Below are 19,674 nucleotides of genomic sequence, written 5' to 3'. Positions count from 1 at the left end.
GTAGACGTCGGAGTGCGAAGCGGCGCATGCGTCACGTGGTACTTGGACGGACGGGGTCACGTGGTTTTGTTGACGATGGCCGGCAGTTGTCTGCGGTGGTGTGCGGGATTGGGCGAGACGGCGATTGACGAAATAACGAAATGTTTCGAAATGCTCAGGTTTGGTAAAAGTGCGTTTAAAGGTTTCGGTTCTAAAATAAAAGGAAAGAAGGGAAGCACACTCATTTGTGTCACATGGCGATATGTGTTATAGCCTGCTTGCACATTATTTCACCTTGAGAAAAATACGGTTTATTAACCATTTTATATTTGCCTGCTCTGCCGTACGCATGACCGCTATCGCAGCGCGTTCACTGTCGAAAACGCGATGAGTTAACTCTTTCCACGCATTGGCGTTCGTTCTGTTCCGCAAAAACCAATTTGCGTACTGCTGTTTTTTTGTTGCTGTTTTTTTTTTTTTTTACATGCTGATGCGTGAAACAATTTACCTCACGACCGTTGTTTTTATCACGTTGCGAGCGCACATTTTGCTGAATCGTCCACCGTATGCTTCAAAATCTTTTTTTAATGCATTACTAAGATGAAGAAGTTTTACTTCCGTGATTGGTCTGAGAATCTCGGAGCGCTCTGAAGCCAGCAGTTGTGATCGGCTGAAAAGAATCCCCGAGTAGCTCTGCTGAATCAAGTTCAGAGGAGAGAGGCGACCACCCGAATTCACCAAAAGAGATAGCCCCCGGCTCGTGAGCCTCTAGCGAAGTGCTTATAAGGTGCAGGAATGGATATTAAAGAGGATTGCACTGCTAAAGGCTGTCCTACAGGCCCGCTTCACGCACGAAGGGAAGAAGGTGTGTCAGGACAGTCTTGCGGTGCTGCAGACTCCCGGCGGGATGTATCCACTGCTACTGGTATACATGGAAGAAGACTTCACGAGTCTTAGGAAACGATTTCCAGGCGATCGTTGTCCGTATATACGCAGTACAGCTCTATGACCTTGCGATGTTTCATTGCGTGCCTGCTTCTTACTAAACCACCTTTGATTCACTTCTTTTTTTTTTTTTTTTGTCCAAGGCCTGGGAGCTGTTGGTGCTCAGCAAGCTCAACTGGGACATGGCGTCGGTGGTTGCCAACGACTTCGTGGACCACCTCCTGTGCTGCCTCGGAGTGTCCGGCGACAGGGACACGGTTCGGAGGCACGCCAACACCTTCATTTCCTTATGCGCCACCGGTAAGCACTGGCCCTGCTTTCTTTTTACTTTTTTTTTTATGCGCACGTGTTTTTTGTGTGTTTTTTTGTATATTCCGATTAATAATAATAAAAACTTTATTCATGACATATATGCGTATGGGTGAGGTCCGACCGCAACTGACGCAGCTATCGGCTGCAGCCAGTCGGGCAGTGTGAAAAGTGCATCGTAACGGCGCTATCCTCGGCTAAACAAATCGCGTATTGGCGGCTACTTGCCCTGTGAGTGTTTCTTTAGATATATATGTGAATGAGTGATTTAAGGAAGTTGGCTCCGACCGTGCTCAGGGCACCGTCGGTTCGAGTTTGACCGGATTCGATCGACTTTTTCAGATTTTTTAACGCCAAGTTCGTGTCGAAAGTTCGACTGAAGTTTGAGTATTACGAGCATGCGTGGAAATTGAAAACGAGCTAACGCAGCGGGCGAGGGGTGCAATATTTATGGGCTAAATATCTTTTTTCTCCACATTTGCAAACTAACTGGATCGTTGAAATCTCGTGTTAGCTTTGGTGGCGTGAAAATACAAAACACACTCACGCGTAAAAAAACTTCCACAATTTTCCTTTTCTTTTATATTTTTTTTTGCGTAGAGATCGAGCGACACTGTACGAAAGTCGGAACTTTGCCAAAAGTTTGCATGTTTTCGCCGAACCGGTTGAACTTGAAGTTCGACCAAAAGTGTGTGACATCCGTATACCCCGCTCAGCCCTAAGCTGACAGTGCGGTGGAAGCTAGGCGCTCGCCAGGCCAAGTAACAGCCTCCTTTTCATCACGTCTCCCCGATCTCTCCGCGTGAGTACGGGCGGAATGGGGATCACGGAAAATTCGGGAAGTCGGTCATCCGGTGTCTTTACTGTACAAGTGAACAGTTTAGCCAGCGCAGTACTACCATTAGCCTGTGGATCCTGAACGTGCACCACGCAGTAATGATGACGTGAATGATGCATATTAAAACGTACGGGGGTGGGGATTTGGCTCACAGATCCCTGGGTTCCAGGGCGCAAGGTTTTTGCCCCATGTAGCACGATAGGGACATGCCTAGCTTGCCGAAAGTTTGGCATTCCTAGAACCCTAACTTGCGCCTAGGACGGTTTTGCTCCAGCGTTAGTTTAGTGACAATACTTGGGTGTTCCGAAAGCTTTCTTTTTTTTTTTTTTCTGGTTCGCCACATAATTGCCAAACTGCCAGACTTGAGCCACATATGCCACGTATACGAACCGAAGGACCAGTGGTAAAGCTTTAATCTGGCACTTCGTTGGCAGTTGTGACCCGAAGATGCCAGATGAAAACCGAACAAGCAGAAGGGAAGTCTGACTTTGGGGCGGATTTGGCAATATAGGCCTAAAGGTATACCAGATGACGGCAAAGCTATATACTAAGAGTGAAGCCTCACTTTGGCACTGGTTTATTGAATTGGGGCCAAGATACCGAGACTCTGGCCAAAGAATGACAACTTTGGCTATACTTTGGATTCTTCGAGCTTTTTAGCGCCCTAAATTCCCAGACAAAAACTCACATTTTAGCCCAAAGAGCAGTGCTCCGCGCCACAGTGTGAACACACACAGCTGCCCACACCCCGCAATCATGTGGTAAAAGACAGACAATCATTGTCCAACGGGAACATAGCTTTCACCGCATTGCCTGCGTAGGGGTAAACGAAGTGTATAGTTGTATTTATTTATATATATATGTATATAACCGAGCGTTTTGGTGAAATATTATTTGCACACGAAAGAATAAACAAATAGCCATATATGGGTAACTTACTTCCTAAATGTAATTTAATTACAGTTACAATTACTTTGCTCCCTAAGTAGTTTAACTGTAATTACAATTAGTACAACGTGAAAATTCATTACAATTACAAATTACTTTTAAAAAGTAATGAAATTACTTTACAATTACTTATTTCTGAAAACGACTCAACTTGGGCCACAAACTATAAACAAGTTGTTTAGAATGCAACGTTTATTCATTCCTTGCCCCTGCCGCTGTGTTTGAGGAGGCTTAAGCATCGTTGTATAAATATCACTTATTGTACTTTCTTTTATTTGAATTTTGTTAAATTAATGATAGAATTTGACAGTTTCGGATAATGAAGTTCTACATTCTTATATTTTCAATAAATAATAATGAATTAGGTCATATACTCGAAGACGCCAGATCGCTAAAGTAAACTTGGGTTGACACACTTGTGTTGGCCAGGGAAATAAGAATACGACAATTAGTCATATCACAATATATTAAGCGGTAATACAAAACTACAATCTACACGCGCTATTACGAGCAGATTCAAATACAAGCGTTTGATGTTATTGTAAACTATCTACATTGGGTTGAAAACATAATGGCTCAGAAATATATACGAACCGAATCGGGGCTCCGGAATCAATGATGACAATATTGACAGTTCGTGGTGTCTTAAAAATGCTTATGCGAATATTATCCGAAGTAAAACCAACAAAAAATAAACTTGAAAAAGAAAATAATATGAGAGAGTACTGAAAGAGGGACGTGAAAACAAATGACAAAAAAAGAAACATAACTTTACATCGATAATTAAAATCTCCTATCTCGGCTGAAAGCTGAAGCTCAGTCTTGTTTGTTTCAGTATTTTGGCACGTTTACGGGGTACTGTTTTCTGTTCACACCGCAGATGGCGCCGTTGAGGTTGGCTCCAAAAAGGATTGTCTCTCAGCCCGCAGTGCAAGCAACAAAACAACATACAATGCGACGCTATTTTTATTGTGCATCCGTGTGAGTCCGTGTGTATGTGTGCGATTGTCACCGAGCGCTAGGGCTTTCAGAGAGGTTCCGTCGGCGCCGCAAAGTCTCGCGAGAGTAATTGTAATTGTGCCTGAAATTTCGCAGTTCCTGATGCAAGAAAGTAATTGAATGTCAATTACTTTTAGCCGAAATTAATCGATTATAATTACAAATTACAAAGAAAATAATTAAATTACAGTATTTCAATTACTCTAATTGAATTACTGCCAAACTATGCAGATAGGGCGGAGCACGGAGCACGCAACATGTTTCACTGAAAGATGTTGCCCTATATGTTTATGATTTCGCGCGTAAATAGAGACGCAGCTTTGGCCCTTAGCCAAGCCTGTCGGCATCTCCGCTCAAAGGTTCAAATCCGGCGCGATGCAGTTGCTAGGTCGTTTGGAACGCGGACGAGGGGCGGCGGCGGCGCGGCGACGTTGTGCCTTTTTTATCGGGGAAACATTGTAATACACGTTGTTTGTCCGCGCCGTCCCTATCGCCCGGAAGGCAGGAGGGGCCTCTTGGGAGGGGGGCTGCTCGGGGGCGGCTGATAATAACAAACGGGACGAGGCAAGCAAAAAGCCAACACTATGGCTCGGCCGGTATACGTATGCGGGACTCGAGGGGTCCGCTGTAGTATTCGCACGTGTATCGACTCAGATAAGTGCCGCCAAGCATATACTTGAATGAAGTAGATACGTCAGTATGGGCATTCTGGATTCGATCCGATTCCAAGTGATCCCTGAAGTGTGCGACGCAATCTGCATGAAGTACATTCCTTTGGAGCCGATCTCCAAGAGCATGTGTCCAGCTGCTAAGGGTGGAATGGCAATCAATCAGTCAATCAGCTTTATTCACTTTCAGATTGCGATAAAAATGAGGGCGCGATGAAGTATATGCATAAGTATAGCCACTCTGGGTCTAATCTGTATCTGACTGTTCCTCATGTTTGCCGACGCAATCTGGATAAAGTACAGTCCTAGCCGTTCTCAAGGGCATGTATCCAGCTGATAAGGCTGGCGTACGTCAATCAATCGCTCAATATTGTTCACTTTTTAATCGGAATAAAACTAACATAAGAATGAAGTATCAATAGTATAGACATTCTAAATTCTCGATATGAATCTGACTGATGCTGTTGTTTGCCGACGAAATATTCATTAAGTGCATTCCTTCGGAGCCGATCTGCAAACGCATGTGTCCCGCTGCTAATTGCTGGAATGTCGATCAATCAGTCAGTCGACCGGTCATTCAACCAATCATTCAGTTTATTCACTTCTGAATCACGATGAAGGCGTCGCCTAACGCGTCTGGATCGGTATAGCCCATTCGGCTATTCTTGGATCCATTCAAATATGAACAGAAATAAGAATGCGAAGGTTTCCCAGCTTGCGTCGTACAAATAACAGCAATGTATTACTCACTCATTGGATCTACGTAGAGCTTTTTTGTGAGTTGTAATGAACGTTTGGCTTTTTGTATGCGCTCCACCCTTTAGTCCCCTACACTGTCATTCGTTGTTCGTACACATTGCGAGATAATGGAACGTTGAAATTGTTTTTAAATGGACACTCTTCGTCATTCTGTCCGATTGTGAGAATATACTCGGTGGCACTCGTGTACTAGTCACTAAAATTTGCAACAGGACAGCAGTTTCATAATCGCGTATTGAGCTTCGGGCAACATCGCTGAGTGTTCCCTTTTGTAGGAAAAAATCCGTCAGTGTAACAAAAACAAAAAAGTAGAGAAAGCGGCTATCGGTGTGAGTCGACGGCCACATTTTGGCAATCCACGTTCAGTACGTTCGATGGCTGGTCTATTTAATCATCTCGAACTATTCTTTCCCTCGAACTGATATATCGCCTGTGCTGGACGGATTCGTCAGCTAATCTTTGTTGTCGAGGGTTCTAGAAGTCCCTAACTCTATGAAACGTTTTGCCGGCATTACGCAAATGCTCATTAGTTGCAGAAAGCTCGTGGTGAGTGCGAGAAGACTCGACGCGGCATGCGCAAGTTAGACTATTTGGGGTTATTCTCCGTAGAGACGTTGCTTCAGTGAGGCATGTCATTGGTTAGCTTCGCGCCACGTTTCGCTCATACTCGTATTTTATCGTGGCGATCCCGGGCGGTTCATTGGTTAGCGACATTTACAACGGAAAAGGTTACACAGACACACACACACACACACAATCAGCCCGACACGAAACGTGGAGTCCGGGCCCGTGGCACGAGCCCCGGATCCAGGTGCGCTGCCTGGTCGGAACCCCTCGGCATCCTTCACGCAAAAAAGAAGCTATAAGAGAAGATCGAGTCCCCCGAAGTGGCTGAGTCACTGCGGAAACGCGCACCCGGCACGAGCGCACAAACTTATCCAACCAGTTCCGCTCTCTGTCTTGTACCCAAAAAGCGAACGACCGCTTGTTCTCCCGTCACGCCGCTAGGGGGCGCACCATGTGGCGATGACGCGGTCGCGCGTACGCATTGACGCGGGTGGAAACCGTGGGTGGTGGTCCTTAATGTTTTTTTATCCCCCCCTTTTCTTTCTTATTCCTGGCCACTACGTCTTTGCTCGATGCGTCTGCCACAGCAGCACTATGTTACCCAGACCCACCGCACGCGTCGCCAGCGTCGCGCAACCGCGTGTACATCCATCTATCCGAGGGTACGGGAGGGAGGAGGAACCTAACAATGGCTGCCGCCGCATTGCTTTGCACCTAGAACACCTGGATTTCTCCGGCTCGGGCACAATAGGGGCAGCCGGCACACGCTTGGCACGCGTGCGCAGTAGAGCCGCTTTCTTTCCGAACGCCTTTCGATACCGCTTTTTTTTTTTATGTTTGGCGGTGTTCGGGAGGTCTCTTTTGTAGGCTGTCTTGCGTCTGCTACCCCGTAGTTGAATGGCCGTGGGGGCGAATTCGGGGGGGAGGGGGGGGGGGGGGGATCCCTAGTCTGTCTTTGGAGGTAAACTCGGTGGGGGCATGTGTGCAGGGGGGTGGGGGGGGGGGCTTTTCAGAGTCTCTACGTGGAGAGAGAGTGAGATACTGATTGGGGGAGGGGACGACGGAGGGAGGAGGAGAGAGTGCAAGGTTTTTCGAATCTCCAGCTGTTTCCGGTTTCTGGGGCGGTTTATATTGATTTTGCGGGGAGGTGGTCGCCTCTTGCGGGATCTCCCCCTGCCCGGTCTTACCGGGTCTCGTTAAAGGGACGACTAGACCCCCCGTGACAAAGTGCGGAGCTGCCGCTGCTGCTGCGGCGGCGGCTCGCGATCTCGACTCAAATGGCGTCTGGGGGAGAAGCGGCATACAAAGGGACGGAGGATGTCCTTTCTATTGTCCATGGTCGCGCAAGATTTTTTTTTTTTTTTTTTCGAAGGTTAGGAGAGATTGTGTAGGGGGTTACTAGGAGGGGAGGGGGGTTCGTCTGGTGCGGTCTTGGGGAGAACCCTGGGTGCCTGTCTGACCGGTCAGTTCATGGCTGTCCGTTGACCCGAGCTCGGTGCTTGTCCCCCGCTGACCACCGTTAGACCACTTTCACCTGGGGGAGGTAACTTAGCGACCGGGTTGTTGTGTCTGGACGGTGTTTATTTTTGGATGGATTTTTTTTTTATTGCTTCTCTCGGTGTGTCTGTTTGTCTAGCGTAACCGATAGTTTCCGGGAAGCCTGTGTGGATATGTAAATAGCGGCTCTGACAGCTATATTATTTCCAGTAAATCATTGGCTCACTCGTGTAATTTTTTTTTCCTTTTTTTTTTTTTTTAAGGTACCGGGGAAGTACCCAACACCGCTTCAAATGGCATCCGATGAAACGACGTTCAACGAAACGGGTTCATGAATCGATGTTTGACCCATCAAAACGGCGTTCTATGAAACGACCTTCGACGAAACGGCTTTCGATGAAGCGTCCGGTTTCGGTGAAAGGCACCCAATAATCCGGCGGAAACAAGTACGCGTCGCGGTAATCTGTGGGAACTAGAGTCTAAATTTGACATTCGTCGAGACTTCCTAAATTAAGGCAAGACTTCCTAAATTAGGGTGCGAGCCCTTCGGACTTGCGCCTTAATTTAGGAAGTTTTGCACGTGGTGCTGGACCAGAAGTCCTACTCGTGTCACTCGATTCAACTTCCGAGCTTCGTGCCGAGTAGCAAACGTTAGTGACAGGTTAAAAAACGCTTCTTGCTTCTCCAATCAGCCGAATTCAATCGACCGAAGCCCGGGAGCGATGATAAGATCCTTGGGCAGGGACGTAGCCAGGGGGGGATGGAGGCGGCGGCGGTGGCATGGGGTCCGGGACCCTCCCGGAATCTTCCATTTTGCTGGGGCCTCCTCTCCCCCCTCCCCCTCATACAGCACTTTTTAATGGGCGCCCCCCCCCCCCCCCCCCCCTCCCCCGAAACAAAATTCTGGCTACGTGTCTGTCCTTAGGGAAGGCCACGAACTTAACTTTCTTCAGTTTGCCAGTGACTTGATGGAGCAACTAGAAGATACCACAGCACTCCAGGTCGCCCATTCGAACACGACGCGAGTGAGGATGATGGGTCGTCGAACGCCCCTGAACTAAAAACTAACTGACGGCGCTAGCGGTTCAACACCACACGCACGCACATACATCTACGAACACGAGTGTTTGCCCGGTCATCTTTTTAAAGATGACCAGGCAGCGCACCTGTCCTAAAAACGGTGCCAACAAAAAGAACTGGACCGGGCGGTCTTGCCTTTTCACTGTTTCCTCGCGTAGCCCTTCTTTTCTTTTTTTATCAGTTCGTGTTGGCGTACGCGGGGCCTGCTCTCTGATTGGGGACGGGGGGCTTTCCCCTGCTGAGCAGATGGGAATCGTCGGAAAGGGAAAGAAATAAAAAGAGGGAGATGCCACTTCAAGTCGCCAGGTGAGGCCGCTGCTGCCATCATCGCTTACGCGGTGTTTTATAGTCTCTTTGGGGAGAGAGAGGGGCGCTGTTGAGGCTAAAGCCCTTCGCCTGCCACTATCGAAATTCGGAGCATTTGTACAGCCGTGTTTGCGACGCGTGCCTTTACTCTATCGCGTGTTAAGACATCTTTTCTTTCGTTTTTTTGTTTATCTCGCGTCGTGTGTGACGGCGGTGTTCCGTTATCTTTACAAGAGCGCCGCTCTGGCCTTCCGGCTACCGCTTGGGATTATGTTTTGATCAGCCGAGTACACTCTCCGCCGATACGAAAAGACCTATTCTACGGGGGCAGTTCCAGGCGACTGTGCTGGACTCACGGTGGGCAAGCCCACATTTCTTGGGGGTGAGGAAGTCAATAAACATTTCATCTGTTCTCTTTTTAAAACACAACGCGCGCCTGGTCAGGACATGCAGAGCAGCGCCTCATAAACTGTTCCGGTGAATGCCTGTTTCATATTGGTGAAGACAATACGCCGATAAAGTCTAGTAAACAAAAGAAAAAAAGATGAAACTTGTTTGTTGAGGCACGCAATAAGGAACCGGGACACTTCTCCGCTTCACAAGCACACTGCAGATTATCCGTTTCATGTAGTGTCATGGGACAGCGTCACGTGACATAGAGGTGCCACGGGACACCGTGGAAATTCGTCCGTTAAGTTTAGCGGATAAATTTCGAGCGCAGCACTTTGACGTCACGCGACACTGCGACGCGACACTGACGTCATGCCACGACTTACACCAAACGCACCCCGACATGCACTGTGAAGCCTCGTCAATGGCCGCGGTCGCCGTACATGCGGCGATAAATTACGAAAAGCAGTCAACCTCCGTGGTGCTTTGGCGTTAGTGCTCTACTTCGGAGTTTGTACCCGGAGTAAACATAGATGCGATTCCCTAAAAAGAAGAAGCCTTTGATGAGATTTATATTTCCGGCGTTTGGTCGAATTTCCCAAAAGAAATAACCCGCAGATATGCAATGCATTTTCGACTCAACATATGATGTTCAAAAGCTCGCAGAATTTCTCTCAACGTTCGGGGAGCTACTATTGTGTAAAATGAGCTCGAACGAGCAATCGTTTTTTTTTTTTTAGTTTTTTTTTGTGTTAGCTTTAAAATCGTGTCATCAACACTGTGCTTTTTGGGTGGAGAGTGCCCGTTCAAGCACCGGCCTTGGTAAATAGTTCTTTGTGCTCGTCAATACTAGTTTTGATAGCTAAAGGCTTGTTCCCGCTAACTGCGAAACGTAGTCTACATAAAGCGGAGAAACCTGCTCATATTCAACGGTTTAAACTTACAAACCAAACTCAGCTGCATCCAGAGAGAGAGAGAGAGAGAGAGAGGGGGGGGGGGGTGAGGGGAAGAAGAGGGGGCGTGTCCGTACTGTCGGAGGTGGACAGCTGACGCTTTTTTTTTTTTCTTTGCACAAAAATGATGGCGTGTACGAAATAACAATCAAAACCTCTGATTGGTGGTGTGGGAGGCCGGCGCGTGCCGCGTCACGCCTGACGTCACAAATTCCAGCCGGCCCCAGTTCTACGTGTCGTTGTCCGAGCCCTGGCCAATTCAGTGTCCGGGTCGGCAAATGCGCCCGCGCGCGTGGCATCACGGGAAGTGGCAGATGGAAATGGCGGACGCCGTTGACATGAATCCGGATTTTTCATACCTTTTTTTTTGCTTTTGTTGCAAGTGCTAAGTCCGACTTTTATTTATATATATACAAGTCCTGTGAGCATGTACTTTCGGAGAATGCTTTTTAACAAAGTTGTACGGTTGTACGGGTTGTTAGTAGTAGTAAGAAGCAAATGGGTAGTTACCTAATTATATTATGCTTATTAGACTACAAATTAAGATTTTGGTCGTACTCATATTCAGAAGATCGGAGAGTACAGATCTATGAGTTTAACGAATAGCCGGACCATGCTATCTACAAGTATAAACGAAATGCATAAAGAGCGATGCGCTAAAGTTCGATAAATTCAGAACTCAACTGATTGTGGAACAAAGTGACATACGTTTTCGGAGTAGTTTCGGTCCCCTACACTATAGTGACGTTGTTTGTGTTAACTAGTATCCCTCCAACTCCGCGGAAAAGAATTCTACACACTCTATCTCTAGAAGGTAATTCCAGCCACGTAGTACTTCGCGCGCGCACGCACGTACGCACGCACACACGCGCGCACACACACACACACACACACACACAGAGCAAAAAAAATATATATATATTTGTTTATATAGCTTTTTATATAGTATATAAAGGTACGCACCGTTTCCTGCATTATATCCCCTTGTAATCATTGAGCACTACAAAGATTTAGTGTTAACCAACTTCACCTTGTTTTTATGGTTAACAGAGATATTGGTTTCACGTCAAAATATGCCCAGGAAGTCAAAACTCACACACAGTCCTGCGCCGGGGCGTGTCAGATTTTTGACATTGTTGGCTTTTGCACTCCAAAGCACCAAATTTCGGTTTGGTCAATATTAGATGTCGCAAAGTCCGCTAAAGTCTTTAGTGGCCACATTTTTATATACAAAATTTCTTCCTTTGACGGCATTAAAAAAAAATATATATTAAGAAGACATCCGTGCGTTTTTCTATTAGGCGGCTCGTAATTTGTTTCTTAATTATTTTTATAAGGTTCCCATTATTTGGCACGATCCGCATCATATGTTGGCACCTTCGTTCACGACGCCGATGATGTCTACAAGCCTCCTCGATTCGTCCCGTTAGAGTCTCTGGACGTCTGTCCCACAGAACAGGAAGAGTTGGACGAGATGTGTTGTGTACCTCAGTGTTGTCTACCTCCCCACGGGTTCAACGTATCGAGAAAGGGTGTTCGTCCTAACCCTTCGGCAACACTCTTTCCCTCCCCCAATCATTTCTGGGAAAGGGAAGAACAACACGACGTCTAGCGGCGAACAGATGGTACCCCCTACTCTTTGCTGCGCCGTTTTTATCTGTCCCCTTCAGTTTGTATATGTGGTTTTCTTTTTTTCTTTTTTTTTTTTTTGTTCGGCAGGGCTCGGATTTGTTCTGATTATTATTAGTTAGCGCGATGTTTATGGTTGTTTTTAACGTTACGGTGCGGGCGCATTGTTCATTTCGTTGCGCTGACTGTCGGCAGATGGCGCTGATTGTGATCCGCTTCTTTAATGATCACGTGGCTCCTTCCTTTAGCATCCTTTTTTATGTTCTTATTTCAAGGCGGAGTAACGCGAGCTGTCGTTAACGAGGTCTTCCTGGAGTTGCTCCTGTAATCGAGAACGGTCGCGCACGTGCTTCGAAACAAAGACAGGAGTTCGGTTTTAAGAGCATATACTTAACCATGGGTCCGTACCAGTGGAGAGAAAAAATCGTGAATCGTTAAAGAATTTTGGGAGTTTCGGGAATTTGAGGGAACTAATAGGAAAGTTGGCGAAGAAGCGAGAAAGCGGGGCAGGGAAGACTAGTAAAACGTTTTGTGTAAAATACCCTGCTGTTTTAGTGTGTGTGTGTGTGTGTGTGTGTGTGTGTGTGTGTGTGTGTGTGTGTTTTTTTCTCACACAGAACGTGGTGACGGTTGTTTTTTTATGCATCACAATATTTGTGAAAAAAAATTAGCGGGTGTTTTAACCTTGAATAAAATTTTCGAGTTCCTTCAAAACCCGCAAATATCAATGTTTTTTTTTTTTATTCTTATTTTAGCGGTTAAGTTAGAGCCTTAAAATGTCCCTTCCTGCTGTTGACAACAACAAAAGTTTTTATATATATATATATATATATATATATATATATATATTGCAGCTGAATCGATTTGACCAAAGAGTAGCGGGAAGCATTTCCCCGTTGAATTTAGCGGGGAGGTTACATAAATCTATAATAACACGTCAGTTCAAGTTTTCCTGCTAACATAAGCGGGGAAGTTGTTAGTTTCTTTTTTTTTTTTTTTTGCGTTACACTTCTATATTTTTTTATGGCGCTTATCTTGACATTTTATATAAAACGATGGTGAAACGAAAACGAAAAGCAGCTCACGCCTGCATTTGGATGACCCGTGTTCCCTGGTAAGCAACTCAATGCGGCGATAGAGACAACGCCAAGGGGACATTGCCTCATCCAGCTATGCTCATGCTGGGTTCCTGAACCCCCTTAAAAAAGATGCTCCAGGTGGCACCGCTGGCACACTGGCCGCGTTCCTAATTTGGGGTATACGTGTCAAGGCCACGCTGGTTGTTGGCCCTCCCCCCCCCGCTGAGAGATTTTGGGCAAACCGATTCAGCTGCGGCCTCATCCGTCGACACCGATGCGACGAAAGAGCCTTCTTTTTTAATGAGCGCCACGCGGCTCCTCCTGCAGGTGGACGTTAGTGGGATGCGGTAGGCAAGGTATCTACACACACAGATCGGGGCAGAGCACTCTGGCGGTTCTATCTGCTCGTTCTTGCCTTTATTTTGTTGTTGTTCGGGGTTTGGGGGTCTCGAGTTGGAGCGGCTCTTACGTTGAAACAAATGCCGCGCAACGTGCTGCCAGGGCGAGCAAGAATTGGAGGGGGGCGGGGTAAGAGGGGTCAATTATGTCGTTTCATCGGTTCAACTTTCAGGTGTAAGGGTTTAACGACCTCGTTTCGAGGCTGATCGTTTATTTTTTAGGTTGTTTCTCGATGTCACTATCAGGCTTACTGGTGGCTTATCTCCGTTTCTCACTTTCCGTCTTCTTTTATGTGACGTTCTCGAAGAGAGTGTAATCTTATTATTTTTCCTTATTTTATCTCTCCGACGTAGCGAACTCTAGTCTCTGCTCGACATTAATATTTATGACAAGCTACCGCGAGTGCCTCGAAAGCTACGCCGCTGTCTTCGTTGGCAGTTAAGAAAAGTGCCCAAATTTCCGCGTTATTTGTGTGCTTTGACTGAGGGGGAAGAGGGGAGGTAGGTTTCACTGAAAGTGATCAACCCCCGCATCTAATTATCGGTCTGAGGGCAATGCGGCATAAGTCGATAAGAACGAAGCGGAATGAATCACGGAACCAAGGAACGTGAAGCCATAAAAGCCACACCTTCTGTTGCTTTAAGAAATACCGTGTCAGTGACTATTGGAGATGGGCGCGTCCAAAGGCGTCGCTGTGGTCGGCATTTTATGATTGGCGAAATGCCTACTGTAACGTCTTTTGTTGCTTTTTTTGTGTGCGTGTGTTTGTGTGTGTGTGACCAGCGTGACAGGTTCCCGTCCATACGAGGAGGAAACACTCTTCAGACGGCGTCTGCACGCTTGCTTTGGTGTGACGTGTTCGCAGTTCGAACGCGGCTTAAAGAGGGAGCCACCGAACCAGGTCGTTTGCTAACGGTCGGGTTGGTCGGGCCCTCGTAGATTGTGCACAAGTTATAAAATTTGTCGGGTATAATTACGGCGTAGGTAAGGTGTGCCTCTCTAAATAAGCGGTGCGCTCCGCCCGGTGTCACGCGAAAAGAGGCCCTTTAATCCCAGCTGTAAAAATGGCGACGGTTATGCGAGGGAGGCCGTTGAACGTTCTGCCGAGTTGAAAGGGGAAGGACATCTGCAGAATGGTTGGATCGGGACGCAGCGTGGCTGGTGACCTGCGCGTTGACCGGAACTCTTCTGTCGTTCAGCTGCCGAAGGTGGTGCGCATCTGGAGGCGGAGACCGTCGTCGACGCTGAAGGCAGCTGAAGCAGCCCCCGTTGCGTCGTGGCGCTCTGCGTTGGAAGAAGCAAGTGCCGCGGGGACGGCTGGAAAAATAAAATGGCCTCCGCGATAAATTAGAGGCAGGTTGTTGGATTGGCCTGACGGGTTAAATGCCCCGGGGCGTTTGTAGATTTTTGTTCTTGTCTGTACGCGACATCTGTCGTAGTAAAGACTGCGCATCCAGAACTGGGCAACTATACCTTGGATGACACACGGGCGTGCACGCTGCGAAAGCGCGAAGAAAGACAACGGACGCGTGGTGTAGGCCTGGCAGTTCGACGGTGGAGCCATAGAGTGCCCGGTCCCAGATTTGGAGCGCGAGGATCTGGTAGCAGAGAGCATCGAAGAGCCATTTCTCGGGGAACCTGGACGTCAGCGCACAGCTTGTGCAGTGGCGACGACCCGAAACACAATAGTTCGCTTTTGCGTCTCACCGCAGCCGGGCGCTAGTCACGTGGCTCTCCTCTCATCCGTTGTCTGCCGCTTCTCGTAGCGATCTGCCAGGCTTTGTCAGTAGTAGGAGGATATGCCAGAACAGCGGGGACTGTCGGTCACGGTGCTGCCGTTACCGCGTGGTTCTGCTCGGCGTGTTCGTACATCGTGCAGTTTTAACGGAAATTGCGAGTGCTTTCAAAATAGCAACTATATAGTGTTCCGCTTCCCAAGTTTTGAAGATCAACATGGTCATCGCTTTTTTGTTTTGTTTTTTCATCGCACGTTAACATTTTCGTTACTTGTGATATGCCCTTACGGCTTGGTATGTGTAGCCTAATTAATACATTTCAGCACACTAACGTCAGCGAGCAGGCGCACGGGAAATCCTGGAGAATCTATCCCCGTCTCTTCCGCCATCTTGAAGCTACCGTCCTGACGCCTATAGGGCGTAGGACTTGCGCATAACCGCTATATAATTTACGTATTGTGAAATCGAGAATACCTAGCCCCCGCTGCTGAGTTGTACCTTAGCTGAACAGGGCCAACTCGCACACCGACCTTTTTTTCTGTGAGCCGAGCCTCGTTTCTCTTTGTGTTACTGTGTGTGGGCGTAATTCTTTTAGCAAATTTCACGTTGACACAGACTGTAGCCAAACAACGAGCGTGGCATGTTATGTTACGGCTTCTTTATGTTCATTTTTTTTCCGTGATTTGTTCCTCGACGTTTTTATCGGCGCAATGTGCCGCGATCTCATCACGGTTTGTGCGCGAAATTCGCACGAAAGGACGCGTCTGCGCATGCGCGGTACCGACAGCAAGGCCATCGCAGTGGTGTGACGTCGGAGGGTTGCGTTGGTGTATACGGCGAGCAAGTGTCCCAGAATGTGCCTTCGGCGCGTCGGAGCGGAAAAAGGGGGAGCCCGCCAACCAAAGGGCGACGTAGGGAACGCGCGACGACGAGGCAAGCCAAGCATGCGTCGTCATTTGATGAGGCCAAGGGGGGCGACAAAAGCACGCGGTCGCGTTTGAGAGGTAAAAAAAAAACGCACGAGGTGCGCGAGGAGCAGACGAACTTGCATGACGTACCGTTACCGGCGTGAAGTGTCAAGGCCTGTCCAAGGGCAGGAATCGTGAGGCGACAGGACTCCGACATAGGTCGTACAAAAATCCGCTTCCGTCCGCTTCTTTTTTTTTTTTTTTTTTTAACAGCGAAGTTGTTCATGGCTAGGGATTTGTAGATTCTTCGTGTGCGTCAACAAAAACTCAGAGAGGGCTCGCACCGTCCTCTCTTCGTCATCGTTCCAAGCGCCTGCGTGCCTAGTCTCCTTTCCTTCTGCCGGGTGACATTCCCGTCGCGCATGTCTAGTTTTCTCCGGCTCTTCGGGGCGGCGATAGTCCCCGACATGTGTGGGCGTACCTGTCGTCGCGATGACCACCGATCAAAGCAACAAGTCGGTTCATACCTTCCTTCAAAATTTGGTGTCGCGTCTCTGTGATGTGCTCAACACCTTCGGTGCTGCTTCACCTTCACAAAATAAGAAAGCTCGTAAGTTTTTGTTGTTTTTTTTTGCCGCAAGAATTTTTTTTTTTTTTTAATTTTGCCCGTGTTCTTTTTAGGGATCCTTGAGCATGCTCATCACGTGGATCCGGACAGCCACTCACGAGCTCTGTTGGCTGTTGGTCGAGTCCCCCCTTCTCTTCAGGTCCCGAACAACGGAAAGGGAATGGCTGTGTTCGAAATCTTACTTAAACAGATCCGAGTCATTCTGGCGGATCGTGTCGGGTGATAAAAGAGATAGAGCGACACTGGACGCGGGTAGGTGCTCGGACTCAAAGGTACAAGAAGCCCTTACCCTGGAGTAATATCGAGTACATTCTGGAACCCGTCCAAGGATACGAGGGCCCGGCAGAACAGATGGACAGCTTTGGCAGGTGGCACGTGGGACGTCAAGTCTGACGAGCGCCGAGGTCACCGAAACGCGGAGGAAGCCGGGGGGAAAATCGTGCTTTTGGCTCGGTGGTGTTCCAACAGACTGCCGGACGCTGCAACTTGGACAAAACGATCTTTGCCGGAATCGCGTCGCCTCACGATTTCTGAAGTGTCCTGTTTGGACAGGTCGTAAGGAGTCTTCGGATGCCCAGCCTCTGGCACGCGCTGTTTGCCTGCCTCCCTGCTTTGACTACCCTTGCACCCATGAAGCTCACGAGAGGCACAAGTGTGATCGTAGGTAAGAAGATCGCTCTGCAGGCGCGTATACCCAAAGCGCTGGCCTCTAAAGCGGGATAAACACAAGATTTTGTTTGCCGACAAAATAGATAGAGCGCTTTACAACTGTCATCAGCAATAATGTTGGATCACAAATTTGAACGTCTGTCGACTATTCGAGACTCCAGAGAAGTGATGTGTCTTAACGAAGCGTCGCGGCTGTCTTCAAGATCAGTCTTTCCTTTTTTTTTCCCCCTTTCTCTTTTTTTTTTAGGTGGGGCGTTTCGTGCGTAAAGAAAGTAACGCCGATCCAGTCACATTAAAATAAATCGTCAATGGCCCGTGTCGTGCCAAAGAGACGGTATTAGTCAAAATAAAACGAGAAGGGCCATCTTCTCGCGTGCCTGCACAACACCACCATTGATGCCCAACTTAAGGCCTCATAACAAAAAACAACTAAAATATCTAAAACAAGCAAAATTCACTTTCATTGCCAGCTCCATAAATCAGTTGTTTTTGGACTCTTCAAGAGGACGGGACCTAAAGGGAGCGTCTGCGGTCTTTGTATCACCTCTGGTGGTGTCCATATGGCGACCGGAGTCGGCTTTTTTAAATGGCTCAAAAACTACTATCGAAAAGGGGTGGCTTTCATTTCTTTCTTCTTTTTTTTTTTCCCCCGTTGGAGTAGTGAGATTATTTACGCGTCGTGGTCTAAAAAACAACTTTTTTGTATGCTTCTTTTTTTTTTTTTTTTTTTTTTGTAAAGGCGAATGGGTAGTTTGTTTAGAAGCACTAGTTTGTGCTTTGTGTTCTTCAAACAGCTTGCCTGGGGTCTGCGTTAAGAAGCGTGAGATCGCCATTGGACACTCAAAACCTTTACGATTTTTTTATTGAACTTTTTTTATAAAAAGATGGCTATATATTAAGGCCAGTTAACACATACGCTACAGCGCTACCTCAGCGCTATCAGTTAGTACTGGAAACAAAGCTGACCTTGCTGCTGCAGCGCTGACTTCGCGCTATACCCAAGAAAAAACAACCGTGTTTTTCGGCCCGTGTAAATTAACTATGCGTTCCAAAAAGATGAAGCTCCGTGAGGATGTGACGTCACCGCCTGGGATAGAACGCGAAAAATCGGAAACATGGCGGTTGCTTGGAACAAAAGATAACTGAAAAGAGCGAAATTTTTTTATGAGCCGAAGTCTATCTAAGCCTAATGTAGCCAAAAGAAGAAATGGCACTGTGGGTCCCTGTAGCGTCTATTTCAGTTAAACAAACTTGACAGTAAGAAAGAAATCAATATTCTCTTTCTTGGTAGCAACTGTTTTTCACTGATATAAATCTCGCAAGCTTTCACAATATAATTTCTTGTTTTGACGATATTAGGCTTAGCTGGACGTCGGCTATAGAGACATTTCGTTTTTCTCAATTATCTTTTGGTTCGGATCACGTTCTCGAACTTTTCGCGTTATATCCCTACCTCTATTTTGACGTTCTCACGTAGTTTGAACATTTTACGATGCCTATAGTTTATTTCGATCCGGGTCGAAAAGCACGGTTCTCTTTTCTCGGGAGCTCCCTGTATATCGGTAATATAGCGCTGATACGGCTCTGCATCAGCGGCAAATCACATTCGAGTCAGCGCTGCTTCCGCGCTATTCCGTGTGCCGATTTATCGCTATATAATACGTACGCGTGAACTGGCGTTTGGAGTTCCTAGGTTTTGTGAGTGTTTGCAACCACTCGATCAAGGTCACGTGGTTTGTGGGCGCCGTTTGCAATGCAAAGTACGAGGAGGAGGAGGCGAGAATGTCGATCGCTTGCAAGCGTCTCCGAGCTTTTATGATTCTCGCTGCCCGCTATTTGCTCCTCCCTGACCGACGGCACAAGCATGCTTACGATCAACCAATTTGCCCAGGAGGTGACCGCCACTCAATTGCAAACGCTCTCCGTGGTTCCAGTCTCTCTCCCTCTCTGAAATGCATGGGTGAAGCATAAAACTCGAGAGTATTTGAATCGTGATTTAAATATTGATCTAAACCATGATTTAATAAGTCGGACAAGTTTTCCGACGATGATTTTAATCGAACCTTTACCGCTAGAATAATACCGCATTTGTTTTTCCCCTTCCCGTTTCTCTATAGTTTGAAACTTTCTATGCGCATTTGGAGTTATATTTAAATAAATAAATCATCGATCAAGAAGGATTTATATGAGGCTGAATACGAGCAAGAAGGGGTGTTTTTCTGGGCATATCGGAGTGGCTGAGCTCGATCTCTACGTTCCGCTTCGATCGCCAGTGGTGTAACGTCCGATTGCCACAAAATCAGAACGCAAAAGAAAGAAACGAAAAATAGGAAAGCAATGTTCTATTGGAATTGAGTCGGAACGCGACATGCAAATAAAGCTTTTTTT

The 19,674-nt window shown here is 47.3% G+C and overlaps 1 protein-coding gene across 1 annotated transcript in view; it reads left to right on the top strand.

Annotated features, from left to right (window-relative positions):
• The window catches only part of LOC8031386 (G1/S-specific cyclin-D3-like), a 52,192-nt gene that overhangs the window by 20,806 nt on the left and 11,712 nt on the right, over positions 1-19,674 (top strand). Inside the window, exon 3 of the mRNA XM_002405345.4 lies at positions 1,068-1,224. Coding sequence (XP_002405389.4) covers positions 1,068-1,224 — 157 coding nt within the window. The remainder of the gene's footprint in view (positions 1-1,067; positions 1,225-19,674) is intronic.

This window comes from Ixodes scapularis, unplaced genomic scaffold (genome assembly GCF_016920785.2).
Source record: "Ixodes scapularis isolate PalLabHiFi unplaced genomic scaffold, ASM1692078v2 PGA_scaffold4__175_contigs__length_147842914, whole genome shotgun sequence".
Lineage (NCBI taxonomy): Eukaryota > Metazoa > Arthropoda > Arachnida > Ixodida > Ixodidae > Ixodes > Ixodes scapularis.
The sequence above is the reverse complement of the archived record's forward strand: the minus strand, read 5'-3'. Positions and strand labels throughout refer to the sequence as shown.